At 38.3% G+C, this 23,771-nt stretch overlaps 1 protein-coding gene across 2 annotated transcripts in view; it reads right to left on the reverse strand.

The window, feature by feature from the left end:
* GSTCD (glutathione S-transferase C-terminal domain containing) overlaps positions 1-23,771 on the reverse strand; it is a 151,621-nt gene that overhangs the window by 5,598 nt on the left and 122,252 nt on the right. For both annotated transcript variants that reach the window (XM_059887525.1, NM_001099035.1), the window contains 3 exon segments: positions 7,811-7,944; positions 5,580-5,610; positions 1,126-1,195 (listed from right to left, as the gene is read on the reverse strand). In XM_059887525.1, the coding sequence (XP_059743508.1) occupies positions 1,126-1,195; positions 5,580-5,610; positions 7,811-7,944 (235 nt within the window).

The raw sequence follows: 23,771 nt of genomic DNA on the forward strand, positions 1-23,771 counted from the left end.
TATTTCACGTACAATGTGGTCTCTGAATGCAAGCTAATTACTACACCCAGCGCTGGGCCAAAGAATCAGCAATCCGTTTTCTGCTCCATCATGACAGTCTTCAATGGGCGGCCTTTTGAATCATTTTTAAGATTAGTTTTGACTCCATTCGATCATGTTAAGCCCTAATTTTGGAACCTAACCTTCCAGTAATGTCACTCTGTCACTGATGGTCACTGCAGAAATGGAGCTTTATGTCTAGAATCAAATAAATTGGGTTTACAGTGTGGCTTCACCATCTACCAGTCCTGGGCAAGATTTTGCCCCATTCTCCTACCTGTAAAATGTGAAAAAACAGCACATATTCCACATGTATTTTTATAAGAATTTACTGAGATAGTGGGTGGAGGACATTTAGCTAAGCTAAAATGTGCAATAGCTATTAGCTGCTGCTGCTGCTGCATCTTCAGTCGTGTCCGACTCCTAGCGACCCCATGGACTGCAGCCTACAAGGCTCCTCCATCCATGGGATTTTCCAGGCAAGAGGACTGGACTGGGGTGCCATTACCTTCTCCTGTTAGCTGCTATTATCTTTCTAAACATGATTTCTCTTTCTAAAGCAAAGTCTTGGATAAATTCATTACTTAAACTTGAAATACTATTTTTCTTCCAAGTTAGGTAATGTTTAATATTATAAATGTCAAATAAATTGGTCTATGATTAATATTATACGAGTATATATTTTCTGTGAAAGAAAACATTATCATCCTTGTTTATACATTTTGTAATACATCAATTTTGGTATGCATAGTTGATTTTTCCATCTTTAGTATTTTCTTCTATGGCTTTTGAGAGATTCTTCAGTTTGTTTGTAACAGTAAGAAAAATATTTAACATAAATCTACTCAACATATGAACACTGAAAATACATTTGGAAGTATTAATGTTAACAAAAAATGGGATAAAATATTCTTATAGTTAGAGCTCTTTTCAAGATGGATTTTTTTTCTGGGAAAAACAACTTGAGTGTCTCACTGATAAATGGACCATGCAGTGGCTTCCCACTTTCCCGTATAGCGTTGGTTCATTCATTCCTAGGCATCGTGGACATAATCTATGCAACAGCTGCTCTGGGAAAACCCATACCTATGAGCCTTCGCTGGGGTGGAAGCTGGACAGCTGTCTGGTCTGCAAATCTGCATAGAATCATGTGTTCCTGAAAGAAAAAGCAATAGAATGTGGCTTTTAAAAAAATCTTCTTTAAAGTTAAAAAAAAAATTCACTTATTTTTCTGGAACTCTACATCGCTTAATTAAATAAAGTGCTGCACAGATCGCATTTTCAGAAAACAGCACTCAATAATTTTTCTCCCTTTAAGTAGAGTGGTCTTCAGATGTAGTTCTTAAGAACAGATGCATGGAAGGTCCTCAGGGCTCTTTAACCTGCTGCTTTTAGCCAAAATATGGTTACAATTTGTGGTTATAGTGTGTTAAACTCAAAGACCTAAAAGTCACTCCAGGAAGACATTCTAAGTGGCTTTTCCTCCACTACAAGAAGGAAAGGAAGTACTCGAGAAGATCATGGCTGTGGCCTCTGCAGTTCTCCCACGTCCCGGCACAGTGCTGTACCCTTCTGTCCAGTCAGTCCCTTCAGAGGAAAGGAGGCTGGCTCACCCTCCTCTCACTCACTCCAGAGGCTGCAGGAAGTGCATCTATTTAGATGCACATAGATGTGCTTAGCACCTCCCAGGCGGCACTAGTGGTAAAGAACCCGCCTGCCAACGCGGAAGACATGAGATGCTGGTTTGATCCCTGGAGGAGGATAGATCCCCTGGAGGAAGGCGTGGCGACCCACTCAGGCACGCAGATGCACTGTACATAGACTGTAAAGGGGACTGGAAAGAACGGAAGGGACATTATTGCTTCTGCTTCACAATTTTAGGAAAGATTACCTTACTGAAGAACAAGGCTTTAAAGGGACAGAGAGGGGAAGGGTCTGCCCTGCACTCTTAAATCTGCAACTACACAAAGGTGAGTGATTAGGAGCTAAGATAACTGCAGTGTTCCCATGACAACTGTTCATTCCGAGCAGCTGTGGTTTCCAAGTGTGTAAATGATCTTACCTGACAGTTTAGCAAACTCACTACACTCAGATCTATCATTTGTCTCCTTGGGTTTTTGGACATTCAATTTGAGGACTCATTTTTTCCTAAAGGGTTATTCTGATTAACTTATTAAATACGTTTTTGTGAGATGCTGTTTCTTTTTGAAGGGTTACTTTTGTCTCAACTTTTACACATTAAAAAACAAAAACACTTTAATGCTCACTATAAAATTTAGTGGTAATGGGTGGTGGTTTAGTCGCTAAGTCGTGTCTGACTCTTGTGACCCCATGGAGTGTAACCCATCAGGCTTCTCTGTCCATGGGATTTTCCAGGCAAGAATACTGGAGTGGGTTGCCATTTCCTTCTACAGGGGATCTTCCCGACCCAGGAATTGAACCCGGGTCTCCTGCATTGCAGGCAGATTCTTTACCAACTGAACCATGAGGGAAGCCCGATACTAATAAAATGATTCAAATGAATAACTTTTATTAAGGTCCTGCGAACTGGCATAAACAAAGGGGAAGAAGAAAAGCTTATAACTCTATAATTGGAAGAAAAGTCAATGCAAAGCCTGCCCTTTGTCCACATGTTTATAAATTAAGATTCACTTTAAGTAAAGATGATGTTGCAACAATCAGAACCTCATATGAGGTTCGTTTCCCTTGTCCTGATAAGCCTCACCATATTTTATTGGAATTACCTGTGTATGTGTTCTTCCCAGTAGAAGTAAAATTCTGAAAGGGGAAGGCACATAGGAGGTACTCAGTAAGGGTTTGCTGGTTAAATTGGACTGTGGAGAAAAACACTTCCAAAGTGACTCTCAAGATAATAGGGCACTAAGTCCATTTGGTTCTGCCTGCCACCCACCTGCCATGGTTAAGAAATACTGAGATATCATCTTGCAGCAGCATGCAAGAGGTTTAAAACTTCATAGTGCATTCACACTTAAAAGATACTCAAAGGGCAGGTGGGGTGGCCAAGCAGATTTGGGGTGTGGGAGGAAGAGGAAATAAACAGAACTGGGGTACCAGGGAGTTTTATGTTCTCTGAAGTGCCTGGGTGCCCTGTGCCTTCTGACCCCAGAAATGTTAGATTTCTTTTCCCAGACAATGAGGCTGTGGCACCCTAGGTTTTTCACTTAGCATCCTAGAGGAGGGATTCAAGCAAGGCTCTAGTGTTTGTTCTTTGTTTATTTTTCAGTTCATTTTTTATTTTAAGGCCTTTGGCAAAAAAGATGAGGTGTTTTAAATATTATGAAAATAAAGTCCCTGAGGTCCTGATGTTTCCCAAAAGAGGTCCTGATGTTTCCCAAAAAACCTATAGTTCTCTAGAATATGAAGATTTTAAACCCAGTAAGCAAAGATGAAATAATTCTGGTTCTGGATGAATGCGTGAACACTCAAGTTCCGTACTTGGACGGGTGGGGGTGGGAGAGCTGGGGAAGGGGGAGAGGTGAAGGCAGGCAGGAGACAGAACTAGAGACGGGTGTTTAAGAGTTGCAAAGTAGAGGTGAGGGAGACATAGAGGCCAAGGTGGAAGAAAGAGGCCAAGGTGGAAGAAATGAGCATTTTTAGGTTACTTTATCTCACAGTTTCTCTGTTGGAAGGGGAAGAAGGTAAAATTCCTAGAAAGCAGGGGCTGGTATATAAAATGAGACTGAGATTGCATATTTTTAGTGAGTCTGTGCAAGAAGTGGAATTAACCAAACTAAGAATACAGACTAATTTATTAGCTTTTAATGGGATTATTTGTATATTTCTCTCAAAATCACCATTTCTTAGATTGTATTACATCAACATCACTGATCAATTAATTAGTTCATAGTGATGGTCAGAAAGCTGCAAACTGTTTTGCTCAGACTGGTGACTCAAAACTGTGCAATGTTCTGACTCTTGCTGGAAGACAGTTCTCTGTGGGTCTCTTGTGTTTCTTTACATCTTATGAGAAGAGGCACTGTCTTTGTTCCAGACCAGGAATTGGCAAACTATGTCTGGCCCATTGGCCAAACTCAGTCTATGAACTGTTTTTGTATGGCTTGCAAATTAAGAAGGGTTTTTACACTTTCAAAGAGTTGTATACCAGTAACAACAATGACAAGGAGGATGTAGAATATGTGGGAGATTTGCAAGTGCCCAGCAAAGCCTAAAGTATTTACTACCTTTTACAGAAAAAATGTGCCTCTGTTCCAGATAATCCTTTCAAAGTGAACAGTCCTGGAAACTATACAGACTTGGAAATTCCCCTCTCTCCCTCTGCAGAAAAGGGGAGGCATGCTTACTTAAAGATTACATCTTAAAACATTCGGGTTTCCTAGCTCAGGTTTCCTCCTTATAATGCAATTCACTGTACATGTAGGTGTCACCTGGCCCTTTCTGTGCCGCCCTGTGGGAACGGGGGCTCAGGGAGTCACTGTGAAACTGATGACAGTCCAGCTACTCCTACTGCTCTGAGCAATACTGCCCTTTGCCTCTGACTCAGGGGTTTCCTATCTTCTGCTAGCATCCATGAAAACTGTGCCAGGCCAACTTGTTAGCCTGTGAGTAGGGTCAACTCTCAGACTTTTTGCAAATCTTGTCAGCTACTTGAAGATTAATCTTGACTGGCCAAAAAGAAAAAAAAATCTGTGTTAGATGCTCATGAGTGATTCAAGTGTAAGTAGATTATATACTCCATCAGAAATTTGAGAGAGAAAATATAAAGAAGGGATAAAAAGTATATGAGCAAAACATCTAGATCTTTTAAAAGTTTCCTTGTATGATAGTGTTCAGTTTAGTTCAGTTCAGTCGCTCAGTCGTGTCCCAACTCTTTGCGACCCCATGTATGATAGTGTGTACGACCCAGCAATCCCACTGCTTGGCTGACACACTGAGGAAACCAGAATCGAAAGAGACACGTGTATCCCAATGTTCATCGCAGTACTGTTTACAATAGCCAGGATATGGAAGCAACCTAGATGTCCATCAGCAGACCAATGGATAAGAAAGCTGTGGTACATATACACAATGGAATATTACTCAGCTATTAAAAAGAATGCGTTTGAATCAGTTCTAATAAGGTGGATGAAACTGGAGCCTATTATACAGAATGAAGTAAGTCAGAAAGAAAAACACCAATATAGTATATTAATGTATATATATGGAATTTAGGAAGATGGTAATGATGACCCTGTATGCGAGACAACAAAAGGGACACAGATGTAAAGAACAGACTTTTGGACTCTGTGGGAGAAGGCGAGGGTGGGATGATTTGAGAGAATAGCATTGAAACATATATATTATTATATGTGAAATAGATTGCCAGTCCAGGTTCAATGCATGAGACAGGGTGCTCAGGGCTGGTGCACTGGGATGACCCTGAGGGATGGGCTGGGGAGGGAGGTGGGAGGGAGGATCAGGATGGGGAACACATGTACACCCATGGCTGAGTCATGTGAATGTATGGCAAATACACAATACTGTAATTAGCCTCCAATTAAAATAAATAAAAAAAAAGTTACCTTGTATGATAATGTTTTCTTGAATAGTTCACTGAAATAGAAAAGAAAAATGAATTACTTAAATACCAAAGATTAAAGAGTGGAAATAGTCTTGGAGAAATTAAACTATAAACAAAAATATGTATTTTATCTGAAGGGTATCATGCTATCCTGAACTAAAAACAATGCCAGTTTGAAGTATCTTCATAAAATGACAAAAGCACATTATCTGTATGTGATTCATTTTAAAGAATTTCTTTCAAAGATAGAGAAGCACAATCACTATTTTCTCTTCCTTGCATGGGTGCACACAGATTCAGGCATGTTAAAAATGTAGGTTTTATTGTTATTCAGCATAGGGGCTGTCCCAAGTTGTCTGGTACCTGGCCCTAGGGTGATTAGGGCAAGGGGACAGTGGGGCCTGGAAGTGGTTCCCCTAATGACAAAGGGGGCAAGTGTCAGTAAGTCCACAGAGAAGTGGAAAAGTTGACAGACACTAAACTGAGACTTTAAAATCAGTTAAGTGAGATTGTAGACTGAACAACTCAAAGGAACATATTTAATCTATCCTATATTTAACAGGATATTTATTATCCTATACCAACATTCAGAAAATGAAGATCATGGCATCCGGTCCCACCACTTCATGGGAAATAGATGGGGAAACAGTGTCAGACTTTATTTTTCTGGGCTCCAAAATCACTACAGATGGTGACTGCAGCCATGAAATTAAAAGACGCTTACTCCTTGGAAGAAAAGTTATGACCGACCTAGATAGCATGTTCAAAAGCAGAGACATTACTTTGCCAACAAAGGTTCGTCTAGTCAAGGCTATGGTTTTTCCTGTGGTCATGTATGGATGTGAGAGTTGGACTATGAAGAAAGCTGAGTGCCAAAGAATTGATGCTTTTGAACTGTGGTGTTGGAGAAGACTCTTGAGAGTCCCCTGGACTGCAAGTAGATCCAACCAGTCCATTCTGAAGGAGATCAGCCTTGGGATTTCTTTGGAAGGAATGATGCTGAAGCTGAAACTCCAGTACTTTGGCCACCTCATGTGAAGAGTTGACTCACTGGAAAAGACTCTGATGCTGGGAGGGATCGGGGGCAGGAGGAGAAGGGGACGACAGAGGATAAGATGGCTAGATAATATCACCAACTTGATGGACATGAATTTGAGTGAACTCCGGGAGTTGGTGATGGACAGGGAGGCCTGGCATGCTGCGATTCATGGGGTCGCAAAGAGTCGGACACGACTGAGCGACTGATCTGATCTGATATTTAACAGGCCTAATATGATCAGCTGGATTCTCAATAACCATAAATCAAATGAAATGTCATAAACACCAAGAATGGCCCTCCACTAGGGGGAGTGCAGGGCTTTCCAGGTGGCTCAGTGGTTAAGAACCCGCCTACAATGCAGGAGACATGGGTTTGATGCCTGGGTGGGGAAAATTCCCTAGAGGAGGAAATGGCAACCCGCTCCAGTAATCTTGCCTGGAAAATTCCATGGACAGGGGAGCCTCGCGGGCTACAGTCCATGGGGTCACAAAGAGTCGGATGTAACTGAGCGTGCGCGCAGGTTGACTTAAAGTGATGACAATGCAAATGTCTCCCATTTCTGTGTGAGGTAAGGAGGACAGTAAATATGGCCATTGAGCTTGCAGGTTAATCATCACTAGCCTCGGGAAGAATTTAAACTATTGCTGTAGTTAGCAACAGCTCGTGTTTACTGAGTACTTACTCTGTGCCACTTCTAAGTGATTTACGTGTATATCATTCAATTCTCATAAAAACCCTGAGGTAGATATTATTATAATCTTCCTTTTGTAGATGAGGAAATGTAGGCAAAAAGAGTGAATTTAAGTGAATTGCCTGAGGTGGGACAATTTACAAAAGAAGGAGGAGCCAATATCAGTACCAGGACAGAAAACTTTCAGCACTTGACCACTGCCCTCTACTGCCTCTCATGGGTGATGATTTTCTCCGAGTACAGAGGAGTGCTGACTGCCAGTCACATCTGCTCTTCCTCGACAGATGTGTTCTAAACTTTGGCAAGAGCTGGATCCAGGAGTAGATATGGAGGGGCAGACATGGAGGAGAGCCTCTCTTCCTTATGCAGCTTATAAACAATGCTTGCCATTGTGGAAAAAGGAAATGAGCTGGAGCCTGAGATCTCATTGCAACTTTATATCAAAAGAGTTTTGTGTATTAACACCCATATTGATACCTTGTGGCAGAACACAAGATTTCACCTTTTGGGAAAATTGACCTTGGAGGTGTTCTGAATGAAACCGTAACAGCAAGGGCACGTGACAAAGGAGGCCCGTGTTTTGAGGCAGTGTTCGATCACCATGTCTGTCGCCACTCCACACGCGTGCAACGCCACCTGGAAAGTAAGACCAGACCTCAGCACTACGTTCTTTTTAACTAACAGTGCTACTTTGTGCCATTAGAAAAAAAACAACAAAACTGTAAGGATTGTTCCTGAAGAGGTTTCCCGTTACCAGAAAGTTATTTCAGAGTAGTTTAAATAGTTCTCATTTAGACATGCCAAAGGACTAATTAGGTATTTGTATTAATTAAGAAAATTAAGCAAGAGGTTGAAAGATTACAAATGGAACATTTATAACGGAGCATAAGATTCATCCAATGGAAAAGTTGATGTCATGTTAAACATGGAAGATTCAATATGTATGCAAGTCTAAACTAATGCTCTTACTGATTGAAACTTTAGTTCAGCTGTGGCATCCTGGCAAGAACTCTACTTGGAAATCAGAATTTCTAGTTCAGAACTCTAAAGGGCTCGGTGATCTTGGGCTGATTGAAATTTAAAACCTTTGGGCTTCAGTTTCCTCCACCACAAACTATGGTTAATAATACTGACACATCACAATGCTGTTGCAACATTAAACAGAAGTGTATTTGAAAATACTTTTTCAAATGCCGTCTGAATATATTCTTATCAGTGTTGTATAAAACTGATCAAATCATATTTATGAGCTCCTTTTTATATTCATAGAATTACAATTCTTAACACTGAATGATGATTTGTGTGAAATATTCTTAAAGAGTTTATTTAAAAAGGAAAAACATTGTGGACTGAAGTCATGATTAGTGCATGAATAATTCATGAAAAGAAAAATAAAATGATTTTAAAATGTTTTTAGAATAAATGCCTTAAATATATCTATACTGTACCATTATCTAAAGTAGACCATTTTGAAAATTATTAGGCTAAATAAGGAAGATTAGGACTCCAAAAGGAAATCAGATGTAGGGATCCTGAAAGATGAAGCATTTTGTCAGAAAAATGCTCAGATCTCATTCTGAACAGAGGCAAGTTGTACTGGATTATAATTGTCCTTTCTAGACACAAATCTTTCAACTTCAGGGTAGGGAGAGGGCTGAAGGGCTTTTAGGGTGAAGACAAGGAGGTTTTCTGGAAATTCCTGGATATTAAGTAGTGTAAGTCAGATTCCCCTTTTGAACTGGCAGACCAAAGACAAAGCTGTATTGAGAAGAGTAAAGCAGGCTCTCTGCTCTCAGCCCTGCTTCTGAAATCTCCCCTCCTTGCAGGCTTCCCTCAAATCCACAGAGGTCAACTATCTCCGTGGTTGCTGTCAACCACTGTTCCCGCCTCACTTGCGAGTATCACCCAGGCAGGCTGCTGTCCAGTGAAGGGAGCATCAACTAATGGATCGAAAAGAACCTGGATTTTTTCATCTGCCCACTTTTTTTAAAAATCAGTTTTGCAGGGTGAAATTCAGGCTAGTTCTTATTCGCATTGGGTGGCTGGAGAAAACCTCATAGTAAAAATTATAGATGCACCTTCTCCTGGAGGGAGAGAGAAGAGACCAATACTCACCCCGTGCCCTTTATGTGTTGGCAACTATGCTGGGTGATGGCACACACATCCTCCTATGCTCACAACAGCCCTGAAAGATTTTATTATCTCCATCCGAGAAGTGAGGAAACTCAAGCTTGGGGCAATTCAGTATATACTCTCAACAAAGCAGCTCCTGAAGGGCAGGATCCTGACCCCCAGCCTGACCCATGTAGTTCAAGGGTCAACTGTACTATGTTTATTCCTATATTGGTTGGGGGAGAATGTATATCGCGTGAATACCCTGGACAAAGGAATTATTCATGTCCTGGGCTGGTTGGAGGACAGTGTATAATTTCAAATTTAGGAATTGGGTTTTTTTTTTTTTGAATTTTCCATTTAATATTTCAGACCATAACTGACCACAGGTAACTGAAACCAAGGAAAGCAAAATTACAAAGATGGGGGTTGGGGGAATACTGTACATTCCTTCTCATTTTCTTTATCTCACTGGTCCTACTGTCCTCTGGAATTACACCACCATAGGGAACTAGCATGTATTCAGTGTCTGCAAGATGTAAAAATCTTTACATAGATATTTTTTCTTGTTTTAATTGCTTGATTCTTTTCTTTTTAAAACTAATACTTTAAATAGCTCTTACTATGTCTCTTGCAACATCATGACAAGGTCACCTAGACAGCAAGCATTCCAGATGAACTCTGAATCCAGGTCTGAAGCTCACAGGCTTTCCACTACATCATGCTATGCCTTCCCTGACCAACTTATTTGGAGCTGGAAGGAACCCTTAGAGACCATCTGTTTCAATGAAGAATTTCTGGGTGTCACGCTTAGGTTCACCACTGATTTAAGAGAAGAAGGAATGGAACATGTTCTAGTTACACATAAAGGAGTGACAAGGGAAGGAAGAGACAAAGAGAAATACATCTAATTTTTTTTTTCTTAAACCATTACTATTTACAGAAACTGGTATGAAATCTAATTTCTAAGTACATTTTAAACATATGACCAGAGAGTTTGTAATATAATATATAAAGGATGAATAGATTTATTAGTATATACACTGGATAGATCTGACAACTGTAGAAAGAGCATAAAACATAAACTATGAGTATCTAATAAAGGTTACTGTGCTGGGGGAAAACACCATACTTAATCAACAACTAGTGGAGAACACAGCAAACAAGTGCTTCACTGATTCCCAAAATTCAGTACTGTGGTTCCCTGTAAATACACTGAATTCTAACAAAAGATAAAAGTTGAATTGTAAAAGTATCTATTGGCCTAGGTAATGCACATTCCAAAGTATATGTAAATATTATTGATCCAAATAAATGCTGAAGAATTCAGAGACTATAAATTAAGGGCTTTTCCCTTACTTTTCCTTACTTCAATCAATCTATTTAATACATGTCCTAAAAATTCTAAGTATAACACATCCTATGATGTTAGCCAGTGAAATATAACTGAACAGCCAAGAAACTTCAAACCACGTATCTTTGCTATATGTGGTAGTAAATAAAAGAAATTAATCATCACTCACTCTCAGAATGTCTTTCAACTGGCAGCTTCTAAAAAACAAGGCAAGATTCTAGGCAAAGCTGATCGATTCTTCTCTAAGAAAATATATGTTGATAAAGACACATATATTCTAAAAGAATATATGTTGGTAAAGACAGTAAGCCTATGCCTTATTCATACCCCCAAAACTAAGCTTGTGCTAGATTTATGATTTTACTAGGCATCCTATCCTTGGGGTTGTTTTTCTTTGCTTTGGGTTTTTTTTTTTTTAAGATTAATTTAACATTTAATAGTCTTTTCTTAGTCCAAACCACAGATATAGATGCTGTATTCCCCATTTTACAAAAAGACCAAGTGGCTAATCCAAGGTCATAAATGACGAAGACAAGATTTAATCTCAATCTCTCTGACACCATTATTCTAATTCTCTATGTTCCTTGTCTACTTCTTTCTTTAGATGTGAGGAGCAAACAGGAAGTCACTCCAATCCCAGCTCTCACATTAACTTGCTACGTTCCTCTTCCCCAAGTGCAGCCTCAACTTTTGTATCTACAAAAGGAGAAAGCTAAACTGAATCATCTCTAAATTTGCCTCAACCCAGTCATGCTCTGAGCCACTGCTTCTCAAAGAAGGATTCTTAACCAGATATCTTAGACAGAAGCAAGCTTGGTCTCAACTGATCTCCTGTTTTCCCTCTTTAAAAACTTTCACGTAATATATTATAGGCAATTGGCTTTAAAATTTAAATAACGCTAAGGAGGGAATGACAAAAACAGTTCCTTGTTCTGTACACACTTCACTCAAAGAGAAAATCTGGTGAACAGATAATGCTTTTCAACTCATTGGTTTTCTTTCCTGAAATCCATCTCTGTTTTTCTATACAATAAATGTATATTGCTTCTTTCAAATCAAAACTATAGTGAGGTATCACCTTACTCCAGTCAGAATAGCCATTGTCAAAAAGTCTACAAATAATAAATGCTGGAGAGGGTGTGGATAAAAAGGAACCCTCCTACACAGTTAGTAGGAAAATAAATTGGTGCAGACACTATGGAGAACAGTATGGGGGTTCCTTATAAAACTTAAAATAGAGTTACCATATGATCCAGCACTCCCACTCCTGGGAATATATCCACAGAAAACCATAATTTGAAAAGATACTTGCAGCTCAATTTCCACTGCAGTACTATTTATAATAGCCAAGACATGGAAGCAACTTAAGTGTCCATCAACAGATGCTGCTGCTGCTAAGTCGCTTCAGCCGTGTCCGACTCTGTGTGACCCCATAGATGGCAGCCCCCCAGGCTCCGCCGTCCCTGGGATTCTCCAGGCAAGAACACTGGAGTGGGATGGACAACAAAGATGTGAGATAGGGACTTCCCTGGTGGTCCCGTGGCTAAGACCCCAGTTCCCAATGTAGAGGGCCAGATTCAATCCCTGGTCAGGGAACTAGATCCCACACGCTGCTACTAAGTTCACATGCTGCAACTGAAAGATCCCAGATGCTGCAACGAAGATCAGAGATTTCAAGGGCTGAAACTAAACAAAGACCCAGCACAGCCAAAAAAATAAACATGTTAAAAAAGAAAGAGCTGTCTGCCCTCACAGCTCTTTCTGCAGAGGTTCTGACACCTGAGGGCAATTCTGAAAAACAAAAAAAGAAGATGTAACATAGATATAATATATATATACACACACATTATACATATATATAACATATACATATAACATATAACATAGATATGTTATAATTTATTATATAGATTTAATGTATTATATGATATGTGATTAATATAATAAAATATTATATACTAATTATACATTATATATTAATATGTATGTATGTGTGTGTGTGTGTGTATATATATATATAAATATATATATAAAACATATGGGCTTTCCCGGTAGCTCAGCTGGTAAAGAATCCACCTGCAATGTGGGAGACCTTGGTTTGATCCCTGGGTTGGGAAGATCTCTTGCAGAAGGCAAAGGCTACCCACTTCAGTATTCTGGCTTGGAGAATTCCATGGACTGTATAATCCAAGGGGTTGCAAAGAGTTGGACAGATTGAGCAACTTTCACACATACATATAACATATACATATAATATATAATTATATATGTTATATATATATGACCCCTGATGTGCTACAGTCCATGGGGTTGCAAAGAGTTGGACACACTTAGTGACTGAACAACGACAATGTTATATATAATATATACAGTGGAGTATATACATTGCTCAGCCTTTAAAAATGAGATAGCATTTGCAGCAACATGGATGGACCTACAGATTATCATGCTAAGTGGAGAAAGTCAGGCAGAGAAAGACAAATACATGATATTGCTTATACGTGGAATCTAAAAAATATATATATAAATGAATTATTTACAAAACAAAAATACCCACAAACAGAAAACAAACTTACAGTTATGAAGGGAAAAGGAGGGATAAATTAGAAGACTGAGATTAACAGATACACACTACTATATATAAAATAGGTAACCAACAAAGACCTACTGTATAGCACAGGGATCTTTACCCAACATTTTGTAATAATCTATAAGGGAAAAGAATCTGAAAAAGAATATGTGTGTATATATATATATATTTACATAAATATATGTATATCTGAATCACTGTGCTATATGCCTGAAACTAACATGACATTGTAAATCAACTATACTGCAATTAAAAAACGTACACTGCTCTTTCGATTTGTAAATATTAGACACCATCTATTGATTTTCTGTTTCAGGAGATAAAGTGGGGTGTTTTTTTTGGCATAATTTATATGCCCTTTCCCTTTGGTCATCCTCTTAATATTACCTCTAAATTTTAGTTAAGTGTTCATGCAGTGTCTTTTATTAATATTTCTTTGTATATTAACCATATGTATAGTTCACTGCTGAGCTAACTATGCTGTAAAATTTTTTCTTCTTAACATCCAAGACTTTCCCTGCACAAAAGTTCTGTAAAATGTTCTATGGTACAATTTTCCACTATGTGAAAATTGTCAAATAATTGGCCTGTTCCATTTTTCTTTCCTGAAGACATCTTTCCTGGGCCTTCTGACCTTTTACTAAAACCTGGATTCACAGCTTTCTAGGCCTAACACCTAGCTCTGTCTGGTCCTGTGATTTTCCTTTGCCATCAGACTAAGCAGTCCCTTCACCCACTCTTGTATTAGATACCACTTATTCCTTTTCACTTTCATGCACTGGAGAAGGAAATGGCAACCCACTCCAGTGTTCTTGTCTGGAGAATCCCAGGGTTAGCGGAGCCTGGTGGCTGCCGTCTATGGGGTCACACAGAGTCAGACACGACTGAAGTGACTTAGCAGCAGCAGCAGCATTCCCTTTTAGTACATCTTTCATCCAGCCAAAGACGGAGAAACCCTGTACAGTCACCAAAAACAAGACAGGGAGCTGACTGTGGCTCAGATCATGAATTCCTTATGGCCAAATTCATATTTAAATTGAAGAAAGTAGGGAAAAGCACTAGACCATTCAGTTCAGTTCAGTTCAGTCACTCAGTCATGTCTGACTCTTTGCGACCCCATGGACTACAGTACGCCGGGCCTCCCTGTCCATCACCAATTCCTAGAGTTTACTCAAACTCATGTCCATTGAGTAGTCTAGTGGTTTTCCCTATTTCTTCAATTTAAGTCTGAATTTGGCAATAAGGAGTTCATGCTCTGAGCCACAGTCAGGTCCTGGTCTTGTTTTTGCTGACTGTATAGAGCTTCTCCATCTTTGGCTGCAAAGAATATAATCAATCTGATTTTAGTATTGACCATCTGGTGATGTCCATGTGTAGACTCTTCTCTTGTGTTGTTGGAAAACGGCTTTGCTATGACCAGTGTGTTCTCTTGGCAAAACTCTATTAGCCTTTGCTCCGCTTCATTCTGTACTCCAATGCCAAATTTGCCTGTTACTCCAGGTGTTTCTTGACTTCCTACTTTTGCATTCCAGTCCCCTATAATGAAAAGGACATCTTTTTTGGATGTTAGTTCTAGACCATTCAGGTATGACCTAAATCAAATCCCTTACAATTATACAGTGGAAGTGAAAAATAGATTCAAGGGATTAGATTTGATAGACAGAGTGCCTGAAGAACTATGGACTGAGGTTTATGACAATGTACAGGAGGCAGTGATCAAGGCCATCCCCAAGAAAAAGAAATGCAAAAAGGCAAAATGGTTGTCTCAGGAAGGCTTACAAAGAGCTGTAAAAAGAAAAGAGGTGAAAGGCAAAGGAGAAAAGGAAAGATATAAACATTTGAATGCAGACTTCTAAAGAATAGCAAGGAGAGATAAGAAAGCCTTCCTCAGTGATCAATGGAAAAAATAGAGGAAACAATAGAATGGGACTAGAGATCTCTTCAAGAAAATTAGAGATACCAAGGGAACATTTCATGTAAAGATGGGCTCAATAAAGGACAGAAGTGGTATGGACCTAACAGAAGCAGAAGGTATTAAGAAGAGGTGGGAAGAATACACAGAAGAACTGTACAAAAAAGATCTTCATGACCCAGAGAATCATGATGGTGTGATCACTCACCTAGAGCCAGACATCCTGGCATGTGAAGTCAAGTAGGCCTTAGGAAGCATCACCATGAACAAAGCTAGTGGAGGTAATGGAATTCCAGTTGAGCTATTTCAAATCCTAAAAGATGATGCTGTGAAAGTGCTGCACTCAATATGCCAGCAAATTTGGAAAACTTAGCAGTGGCCACAGGACTGGAAAAGGTGAGTTTTCATTCTAATCCCAAGAAAGACAATGCCAAAGAATGCTCAAACTACCATACACCTGCACTCATCTCACACACTAGTAAAGTAATGCTCAAAATTCTCCAAGCCAGGCTTCAACAGTACATGAACCATGAACTTCCAGATGTTCAAGCTGGATTTAGAAAAGGCAGAGGAATCAGAGATCAAATTGCCAACATCCTCTGGATCATGGAAAAAGCAAGAGAGTTCCAGAAAAACATCTACTTCTGCTTTATTGACTATGCCAAAGCCTTTGACTGTATGGATCACAACAAACTGTGGAAAAGTCTTAAAGAGATGGGAATACCAGACCACCTTACCTGCCTCCTGAGAAACCTGTATGCAGGTCAAGAAGCAACAGTTAGAACCAGACATGGAACAATGGATTGGTTCCAAATAAGAAAAGGAGTACGTCAAGGCTGTATATTGTTACCCTGCTTATTTAACTTATATGCAGAGTACATTATGAGAAATGCCAGACAGCATGAAGCACAATTTGGAATCAAGATTGCCAGGAGAAATAGCAATAACCTCAGATATGCAGATGACACCACCCTTATGGCAGAAAGCGAAGAAGAACTAAAGAATCTCTTGGTGAAAGTGAAAGAAGAGAGTTTAAGTTTAATCAGCAGTTTAATTTGGCTTAAAACTCAACATTCAGAAAACTAAGATCATGGCATCTGGTCCCATGACTTCTTGGCAAACAGATGGGGAAACAGTGGAAACACTGACAGACTTTTTGAGTTGGGGGGGGGGCTCCAAAATCACTGCAGATGGTGACTGCAGCCATGAAATTGAAAGACACTTACTCCTTGGAAGAAAAGTTATAACCAACCTAGACAGCATATTAAAAAGCAGAGACATTACTTTGCTGACAAAGGTCCGTCTAGTCTAAGCTATAGTTTTTCCTGTAGTCATGTATGGGTGTGAGAATTGGACTATAAAAAAGCTGAGTGCCGAAGAATTGATGCTTTTGAACTGTAGTGTTGGAGAAGACTCTTGAGAGTCTTTTGGACACCAAAGAGATCCAACCAGTCCATCCTAAAGGAAATCAGTTCTGAATATTCATTGGAAGTACTTTTGCTGAAGCTGAACCTCCAATACTTTGACCACAAGATGCAGAGAACTGACTCATTGGAAAAGACCCTGATGCTGGCAAAGATTGAAGGCAGGAGGAGAAGGGGACGACAGAGGATGAGATGGTTGGATGGTATCACCGACTCAATGTACATGAGTTTGAGTAAACTCTGGGAGTTGGTGATGGACAGGGAGGCCTGGCATGCTGTAGTCCATGGGGTCACAAAGAGTCAGACACAAGTAAGTGACTGAACTGATTCCTTTTTATTATTATTTATTTATTTATTTATTTTTTTAGGATATGATAAGTCCAACTTTTATTTTTTTTTAATTTTATTTTTTAACTTTACAATATTGTATTGGTTTTGCCATATATCGAAATCAATCTGCCACAGGTATACATGTGTTCCCCATCCTGAACACTCCTCCCTCCTCCCTCCCCATACCATCCCTCTGGGTCGTCCCAGTGCACCAGCCCCAAGCATCCAGCATCGTGCATCAAACCTGGACTGGTGACTCATTTCATATATGATATTATACATATTTCAATGCCATTCTCCCAAATCATCCCACCCTTTCCCTCTCCCACAGAGTCCAAAAGACTGTTCTATACATAAGTGTCTCTTTTGCTGTCTCGTATACATGGTTATTGTTACCATCTTTCTAAATTCCTTATATATGCGTTAGTATACTGTATTGGTGTTTTTCTTTCTGGCTTACTTCACTCTGTATAATAGGCTCCAGTTTCATCCACCTCATTAGAACTGATTCAAATGTATTCTTTTTAATGGCTGAGTAATACTCCATTGTGTATATGTACCATAGCTTTCTTAATCATTCATCTGCTGATGGACATCTAGGTTGCTTCCATGTCCTGGCTACTATAAACAGTGCTGTGATGAACATTGGGGTACACGTGGCTCTTTCAATTCTGGTTTCCTCAGTGTGTATGCCCAGCAGTGGGATTGCTGGATCATAAGGCAGTTCTATTTCCAGTTTTTTAAGGAATCTCCACACTGTTCTCCATAGTGGCTGTACTAGTTTGCATTCCCACCAACAGTGTAAGAGGGTTCCCTTTTCTCCACACCCTCTCTAGCATTTATTGCTTGTAGACTTTTGGATCGCAGCCATTCTGACTGGCGTGAAATGGTACCTCATAGTGGTTTTGATTTGCATTTCTCTGATAATGAGTGATGTTGAGCATCTTTTCATGTGTTTGTTAGCCATCTGTATGTCTTCTTTAGAGAAATGTCTATTTAGTTCTTTGGCCCATTTTTTGATTGGGTCATTTATTTTTCTGGAATTGAGCTGTAGGAGTTGCTTGTATATTTTTGAGATGAGTTGTTTGTCAGTTGCTTCATTTGCTATTATTTTCTCCCATTCTGAAGGCTGTCTTTTCACCTTGCTTATAGTTTCCTTTGATGTGCAGAAGCTTTTAAGTTTAATTAGGTCCCATTTGTTTATTTTTGCTTTTATTTCCAATATTCTGGGAGGTGGGTCATAGAGGATCCTGCTGTGATGTATGTCGGAGAGTGTTTTGCCTATGTTCTCCTCTAGGAGTTTTATAGTTTCTGGTCTTACGTTTAGATCTTTAATCCATTTTGAGTTTATTTTTGTGTATGGTGTTAGAAAGTGCTCTAGTTTCATTCTTTTACAAGTGGTTGACCAGTTTTCCCAGCACCACTTGTTAAAGAGATTGTCTTTAATCCATTGTACATTCTTGCCTCCTTTGTCAAAGATAAGGTGTCCATATGTGTATTTTGTTCCATTGATCTATATTTGTCTTTGTGCCAGTACCATACTGTCTTGATGACTGTGGCTTTGTAGTAGAGCCTGAAGTCAGGTAGGTTGATTCCTCTAGTTCCATTCTTCTTTCTCAAGATAGCTTTGGCTATTTGAGGTTATTTGTAATTCCATAGAAATTGTGAAATTATTTGTTCTAGCTCTGTGAAGAATACCATTGGTAGCTTGATAGGGATTGCATTGAATCTATAAATTGCTTTGAGTAGTATACTGATTTTCACTATATTGATTCTTCCAATCCATGAACATGGTATATTTCTCCATCTATTAGTGTCCTCTTTGATTTCTTTCACCAGTGTTTTATAGTTTTCTATATATAGGTCTTTAGTTTCTTTAGGTAGATATATTCCTAAATATTTTATTCTTTCCATTGCAATGGTGAATGGAATTGTTTCCTTAATTTCTCTATTTTCTCATTATTAGTGTATAGGAATGCAAGGGATTTCTGTGTGTTGATTTTATATCCTGCAACTTTACTATAATCATTGATTAGTTCTAGTAATTTTCTGGTGGAGTCTTTAGAGTTTTCTATGTAGAGGATCATGTCATCTGCAAACAGTGAGAGTTTTACTTCTTCTTTTCCAATTTGGATTCCTTTTATTTCTTTTTCTGCTCTGATTGCTGTGGCCAAAACTTCCAAAACTATGTTGAATAGTAATGGTGAAAGTGGGCACCCTTGTCTTGTTCCTGACTTTAGGGGAAATGCTTTCAATTTTTCACCATTGAGGATAATATTTGCTGTGGGTTTATCATATATAGCTTTTATTATGTTGAGGTATGTTCCTTCTATTCCTGCTTTCTGGAGAGTTTTTATCATAAATGGATGTTGAATTTTGTCAAATGCTTTCTCTGCATCTATTGAGATAATCATATGGCTTTTATTTCTCAATTTGTTAATGTGGTGTATTACATTGATTGATTTGTGGATATTGAAGAATCCTTGCATCCCTGGGATAAAGCCCAACTTGGTCATGGTATATGATCTTTTTAATGTGTTGTTGGATTCTGATTGCTAGAATTTTGTTAAGGATTTTTGCATCTATGTTCATCAGTGATATTGGCCTGTAGTTTTCTTTTTTTGTGGGATCTTTGTCAGGTTTTGGTATTAGGGTGATGGTGGCCTCATAGAATGAGTTTGGAAGTTTACTTTCCTCTGCAATTTTCTGGAAGAGTTTGAGTAGGATAGGTGTTAGCTATTCTCTAAATTTTTGGTAGAATTCAGCTGTGAAGCTGTCTGGACCTGGGCTTTTGTTTGCTGGAAGATTTTTGATTACAGTTTCAATTTCTGTGCTTGTGATGGGTCTGTTAAGATTTTCTATTTCTTCCTGGTCCAGTTTTGGAAAGTTGTACTTTTCTAAGAATTTGTCCATTTCTTCCATGTTGTCCATTTTATTGGCATATAATTGCTGATAGTAGTCTCTTATGATCCTTTGTATTTCTGTGTTGTCTTATTTTGGTGAAACACATCTTCTACATAGTTTCCTGATGTACATTTTCTTGAGATCTTGACATTTTCTTTATTACTTGCATACATGATTGTTGATTGGTTGGGCATAACATTTTAGGTTGGAAAGTGTCTTTTAGAATTTTGAAGGCATTGCTTCACTGTCTTCTAGCTTTCCATGTGGCTATTAAGAAGTGTGATGGCATTTTGATTTCAAATTTTCTGTTTGTGACCTATTTGTTTTTTCTCTTTGGAAACTGTCAGGAACTTCTTTTTATCACAACAGTCTTCCCCTTCCCCCGCCCCCCAACAATGTGCCTTGCTTTTGGTCATTTATTTAAGTGGGCTTTGTCAGATAAGAGAAACATATTTTTCATTACTTACACATTTTCTTATGTTAATTCTTTGATATTTTTCTCTCCATCATTTTATCTGTTTTCTATATCTGGTTCTCCTATTATTGACGTATTGGATTCATAGACTAAACCTCTATTGGAAAAAAATGCTTCTTTCACAGTCCCTATCATTTTTTTGTCCTGTTTTTTCAAATGATGTCCTATACTTCATGTTTTAGATTTTCCACTTGCTTTTTATTTGAGCTAGCATGTTTTATTCTTTCTTGTTCTCTGATGGTTCACTTCTTTTTCATTTTACCTTTGTTTCATTCATGCAGTATCTTCTCTGAGCTCTCCTTGAATAAAAAGGAGATGCTTTGTCATGGTTTTTGCTTTGATCTCCTCTATTTTGGAAGTTTTCCACACTTGATATTCCTCAGTTGCCTGTTCATACAAGAGTGAATCTCTAAAAAGTTGATGGAGGTTTGAGTGAAAGGCTTGAAGGTAAACTTCCTTAGTGACTGTGTAATCAGGTGGTCAGCTGTTTTTTTCTTTTTTTTTTTAATTATAGCTATAGTATTTTCTCTGGGGATTGTTCTGATTCTGTAGAGGAGGCTCTTTTAACCTCTTTGATTAAGGAGATGATTCTAGCTTCTGAAGGAATCCTGGAATTACAACAAGTAAGTGGCCACTCTGAGACTTTAGCACAAGTTAAATTCAATTTTAAAATGCATTCTCTTAACCAATATGTTTCCTCGGAGTAGGAAATGGCAACCCACTCCAGTATTCTTGCCTGGAAAATTCTTGCCTGGACAGAGAAGCCTGGTGGGCTACAGTCCATGGGGCTGCAAAGAGTTGGGCACGATGAGTGAGCATGGATGCACAGAACAATTATGTTAATAAAAATTTCTCTGTTTACCATTATAACTAACATTTCATGTCATTAACAAATCATTACAAATATCCTGTTAATGAAAAGTTTCAAAGCTCCTATATGATGTGGGCTCCTCACAGAAGTCTTACAGTCAATGAGTAATATTTTTAAAATCCTTGCAAATACTAAGAACAAGGACAGAATATCATTGTTGTTCAAGTTGAAATGCATTTGGTTACTAGAGACTTTGAATGTTTCTAATAAGCTTATTAGATATTTGTATTTCTAAGCAAATACATTTCTCAAATAAACACAAGGGAAAGTCAGAAACTACAAATGCTCTTTGGAATATGGTGTTACCTCACTGATTCTGGTTACAAGGGGGAAGCACAGCCCTTGGGGTGATGGAAGACCTTGTTGAAAGACCTAAAAGTATTTAGATTTGTTTTCTTCCATTATTTCAAGTCACACTAGTTTTACAAAGTTAGTAAATCTATTCATTTTTGCCTGATACAGGTCATTGTATTAATGGAGATAAGACAAATAATAAGTATTTCAGTTCTTACATATAATTGATTTGTTTGACGTTTCTAAAGATAGTTGGTTTGAGGACTTTAAAAATCTCCCTTTAAAATCTTGTTTACAGCATTGATTTTTATGTCCAGAGAAAAATAGCAAAAGAAAAGGCATTTACTAAGCAAAGATAAACACTAACTAAGCCCTTATTTTGGAGAAGGAAATGGCAACCCACTCCATTATTCTTGCCTAGAGAATCCTGTGGACAGAGGAGCCTGGTGGGCTGCTGTCCATAGGGTCGCACAGAGTCGGACATGACTGAAGCAACTTAGCACGCATGCATGCATTAAGAAGGAAATGGCAACCCACTCCAGTGTTCTTGTCTGGAGAATCCCAGGGACAGAGGAGCCTGGTGGGCTGCTGTCTCTGGGGTTGCACAGAGTTAGACACGACTGAAGCGACTTAGCAGCAGCAGCAGCAAACCCTTATTTGAAATACCACAAAACTGAATTAATAGAGCTTTACTACATTCCCAATACCTGGTTATTCTGATTTCCTCTCTAGCTACAGTGTTTTCACTAGAGTCTATTTCATATAAAAGAGCCACTGATGCATTTGGTTTGATTTATCTACTGACAATACTTCAATTAATCCTCCTAGGCAAATTATATTCTTAAATCTAATTTTGGTTTAATCCTCCAAGTAATTTTAATTTATTTTCCATATATCTTGACAAAGGTAATTATGAAAGAAAAAAAAAACCATTATGGGTATATTATTATGAGATATAGAGAAAAATGTCACTTCCCAAAAGACATATACTTTGCTAGTTGGTGTTAGTGAATTACACGACCTTGAAAGGTATAAGAATGTGCCAGAATGATTTATCACCTACAAGCCATGGAAGGGTAAAGAGATACATGGTTGATCGGCTGGGAATTTTGTGATTTGAGAGGTGAGTAAATGCTACCTTATACACTCTTCCTGGTGTACTGGTAACATGGGCATTGGTTTAATGGCCTGTTTTAGGGAGAAGCTTTATCTTCCACCTCAACATTTATGTAAAATTTAGGTGGTACATAAATATATATTTAATTTGAACTTGCTGTATCAGATATCTATATTTTCCTGAATATCCTTCCTAACAGGTTTCTTAAAAGTTTACTTCTCTTTCCATAAACTTTGCTTGAGATAACCAATCTATATTATATCCACAAAGGAAACACATTGCATTCTTTTCAGGCTATATAACAATAAGTCTCACAATTTTACAGAAGTTGGTATTTAAGAAATGAATTTCACTGACTGAACAAAAATCAAAAGTACTATGAAAGGTCTGGACTTCTAAGATTGGACAAGAATTTCAACTAGACAAGCCCATTGTATATGCTATGTGACCATATCCAGTTGGGAATGCAAGTTAGCACAACCTTCCTGTAAAGTGATTAGGCAAAGGAATCAAAAGTCTTAATTGATACATCATTAGACACATATAATAAATAACAAGTATAATAACAATAGAAAAGGAACATGATTAATGAGTAGGGAAAGTATTTATGACAATTTCGGGTAAAGCAGGATCTCAAGGTGTATGTAAATATGCATTTGTTTGCGTGTATAAATACACAAAGACCAAAGGGTTTTGATAGTATTATCTCTCACTAGCAGAAATACTGGTGATTCTTCCTTATATTATTATGTAGCTTTCTACATCAAGCATTTAGTACTCTAAAAATAAGGAAAAACATTCAAAACAGATACAAGAACAGCAGCAATGCTAACATCTTATTGAAACTCAAATTCCACCAGAGTGTACAACCCTGGATTTAAATGAACTGACACAATCACATTATCTTTGGTCTTCTAGTGGTATCAAACAACAACAATCTGATTTGAAGGTTTCAAAAACATCACCGATACATTTTATACTAGAAGCTCAGAATACATGAAAATATCAAATCCTTGCTAAAGAAAGAATTATCTGAAAGCAACTCAAGTATTTGCAGCTTATTTTTTTTCAATTGGAGTA

Source organism: Bos taurus, chromosome 6, assembly GCF_002263795.3.
Source record: "Bos taurus isolate L1 Dominette 01449 registration number 42190680 breed Hereford chromosome 6, ARS-UCD2.0, whole genome shotgun sequence".
NCBI lineage: Eukaryota > Metazoa > Chordata > Mammalia > Artiodactyla > Bovidae > Bos > Bos taurus.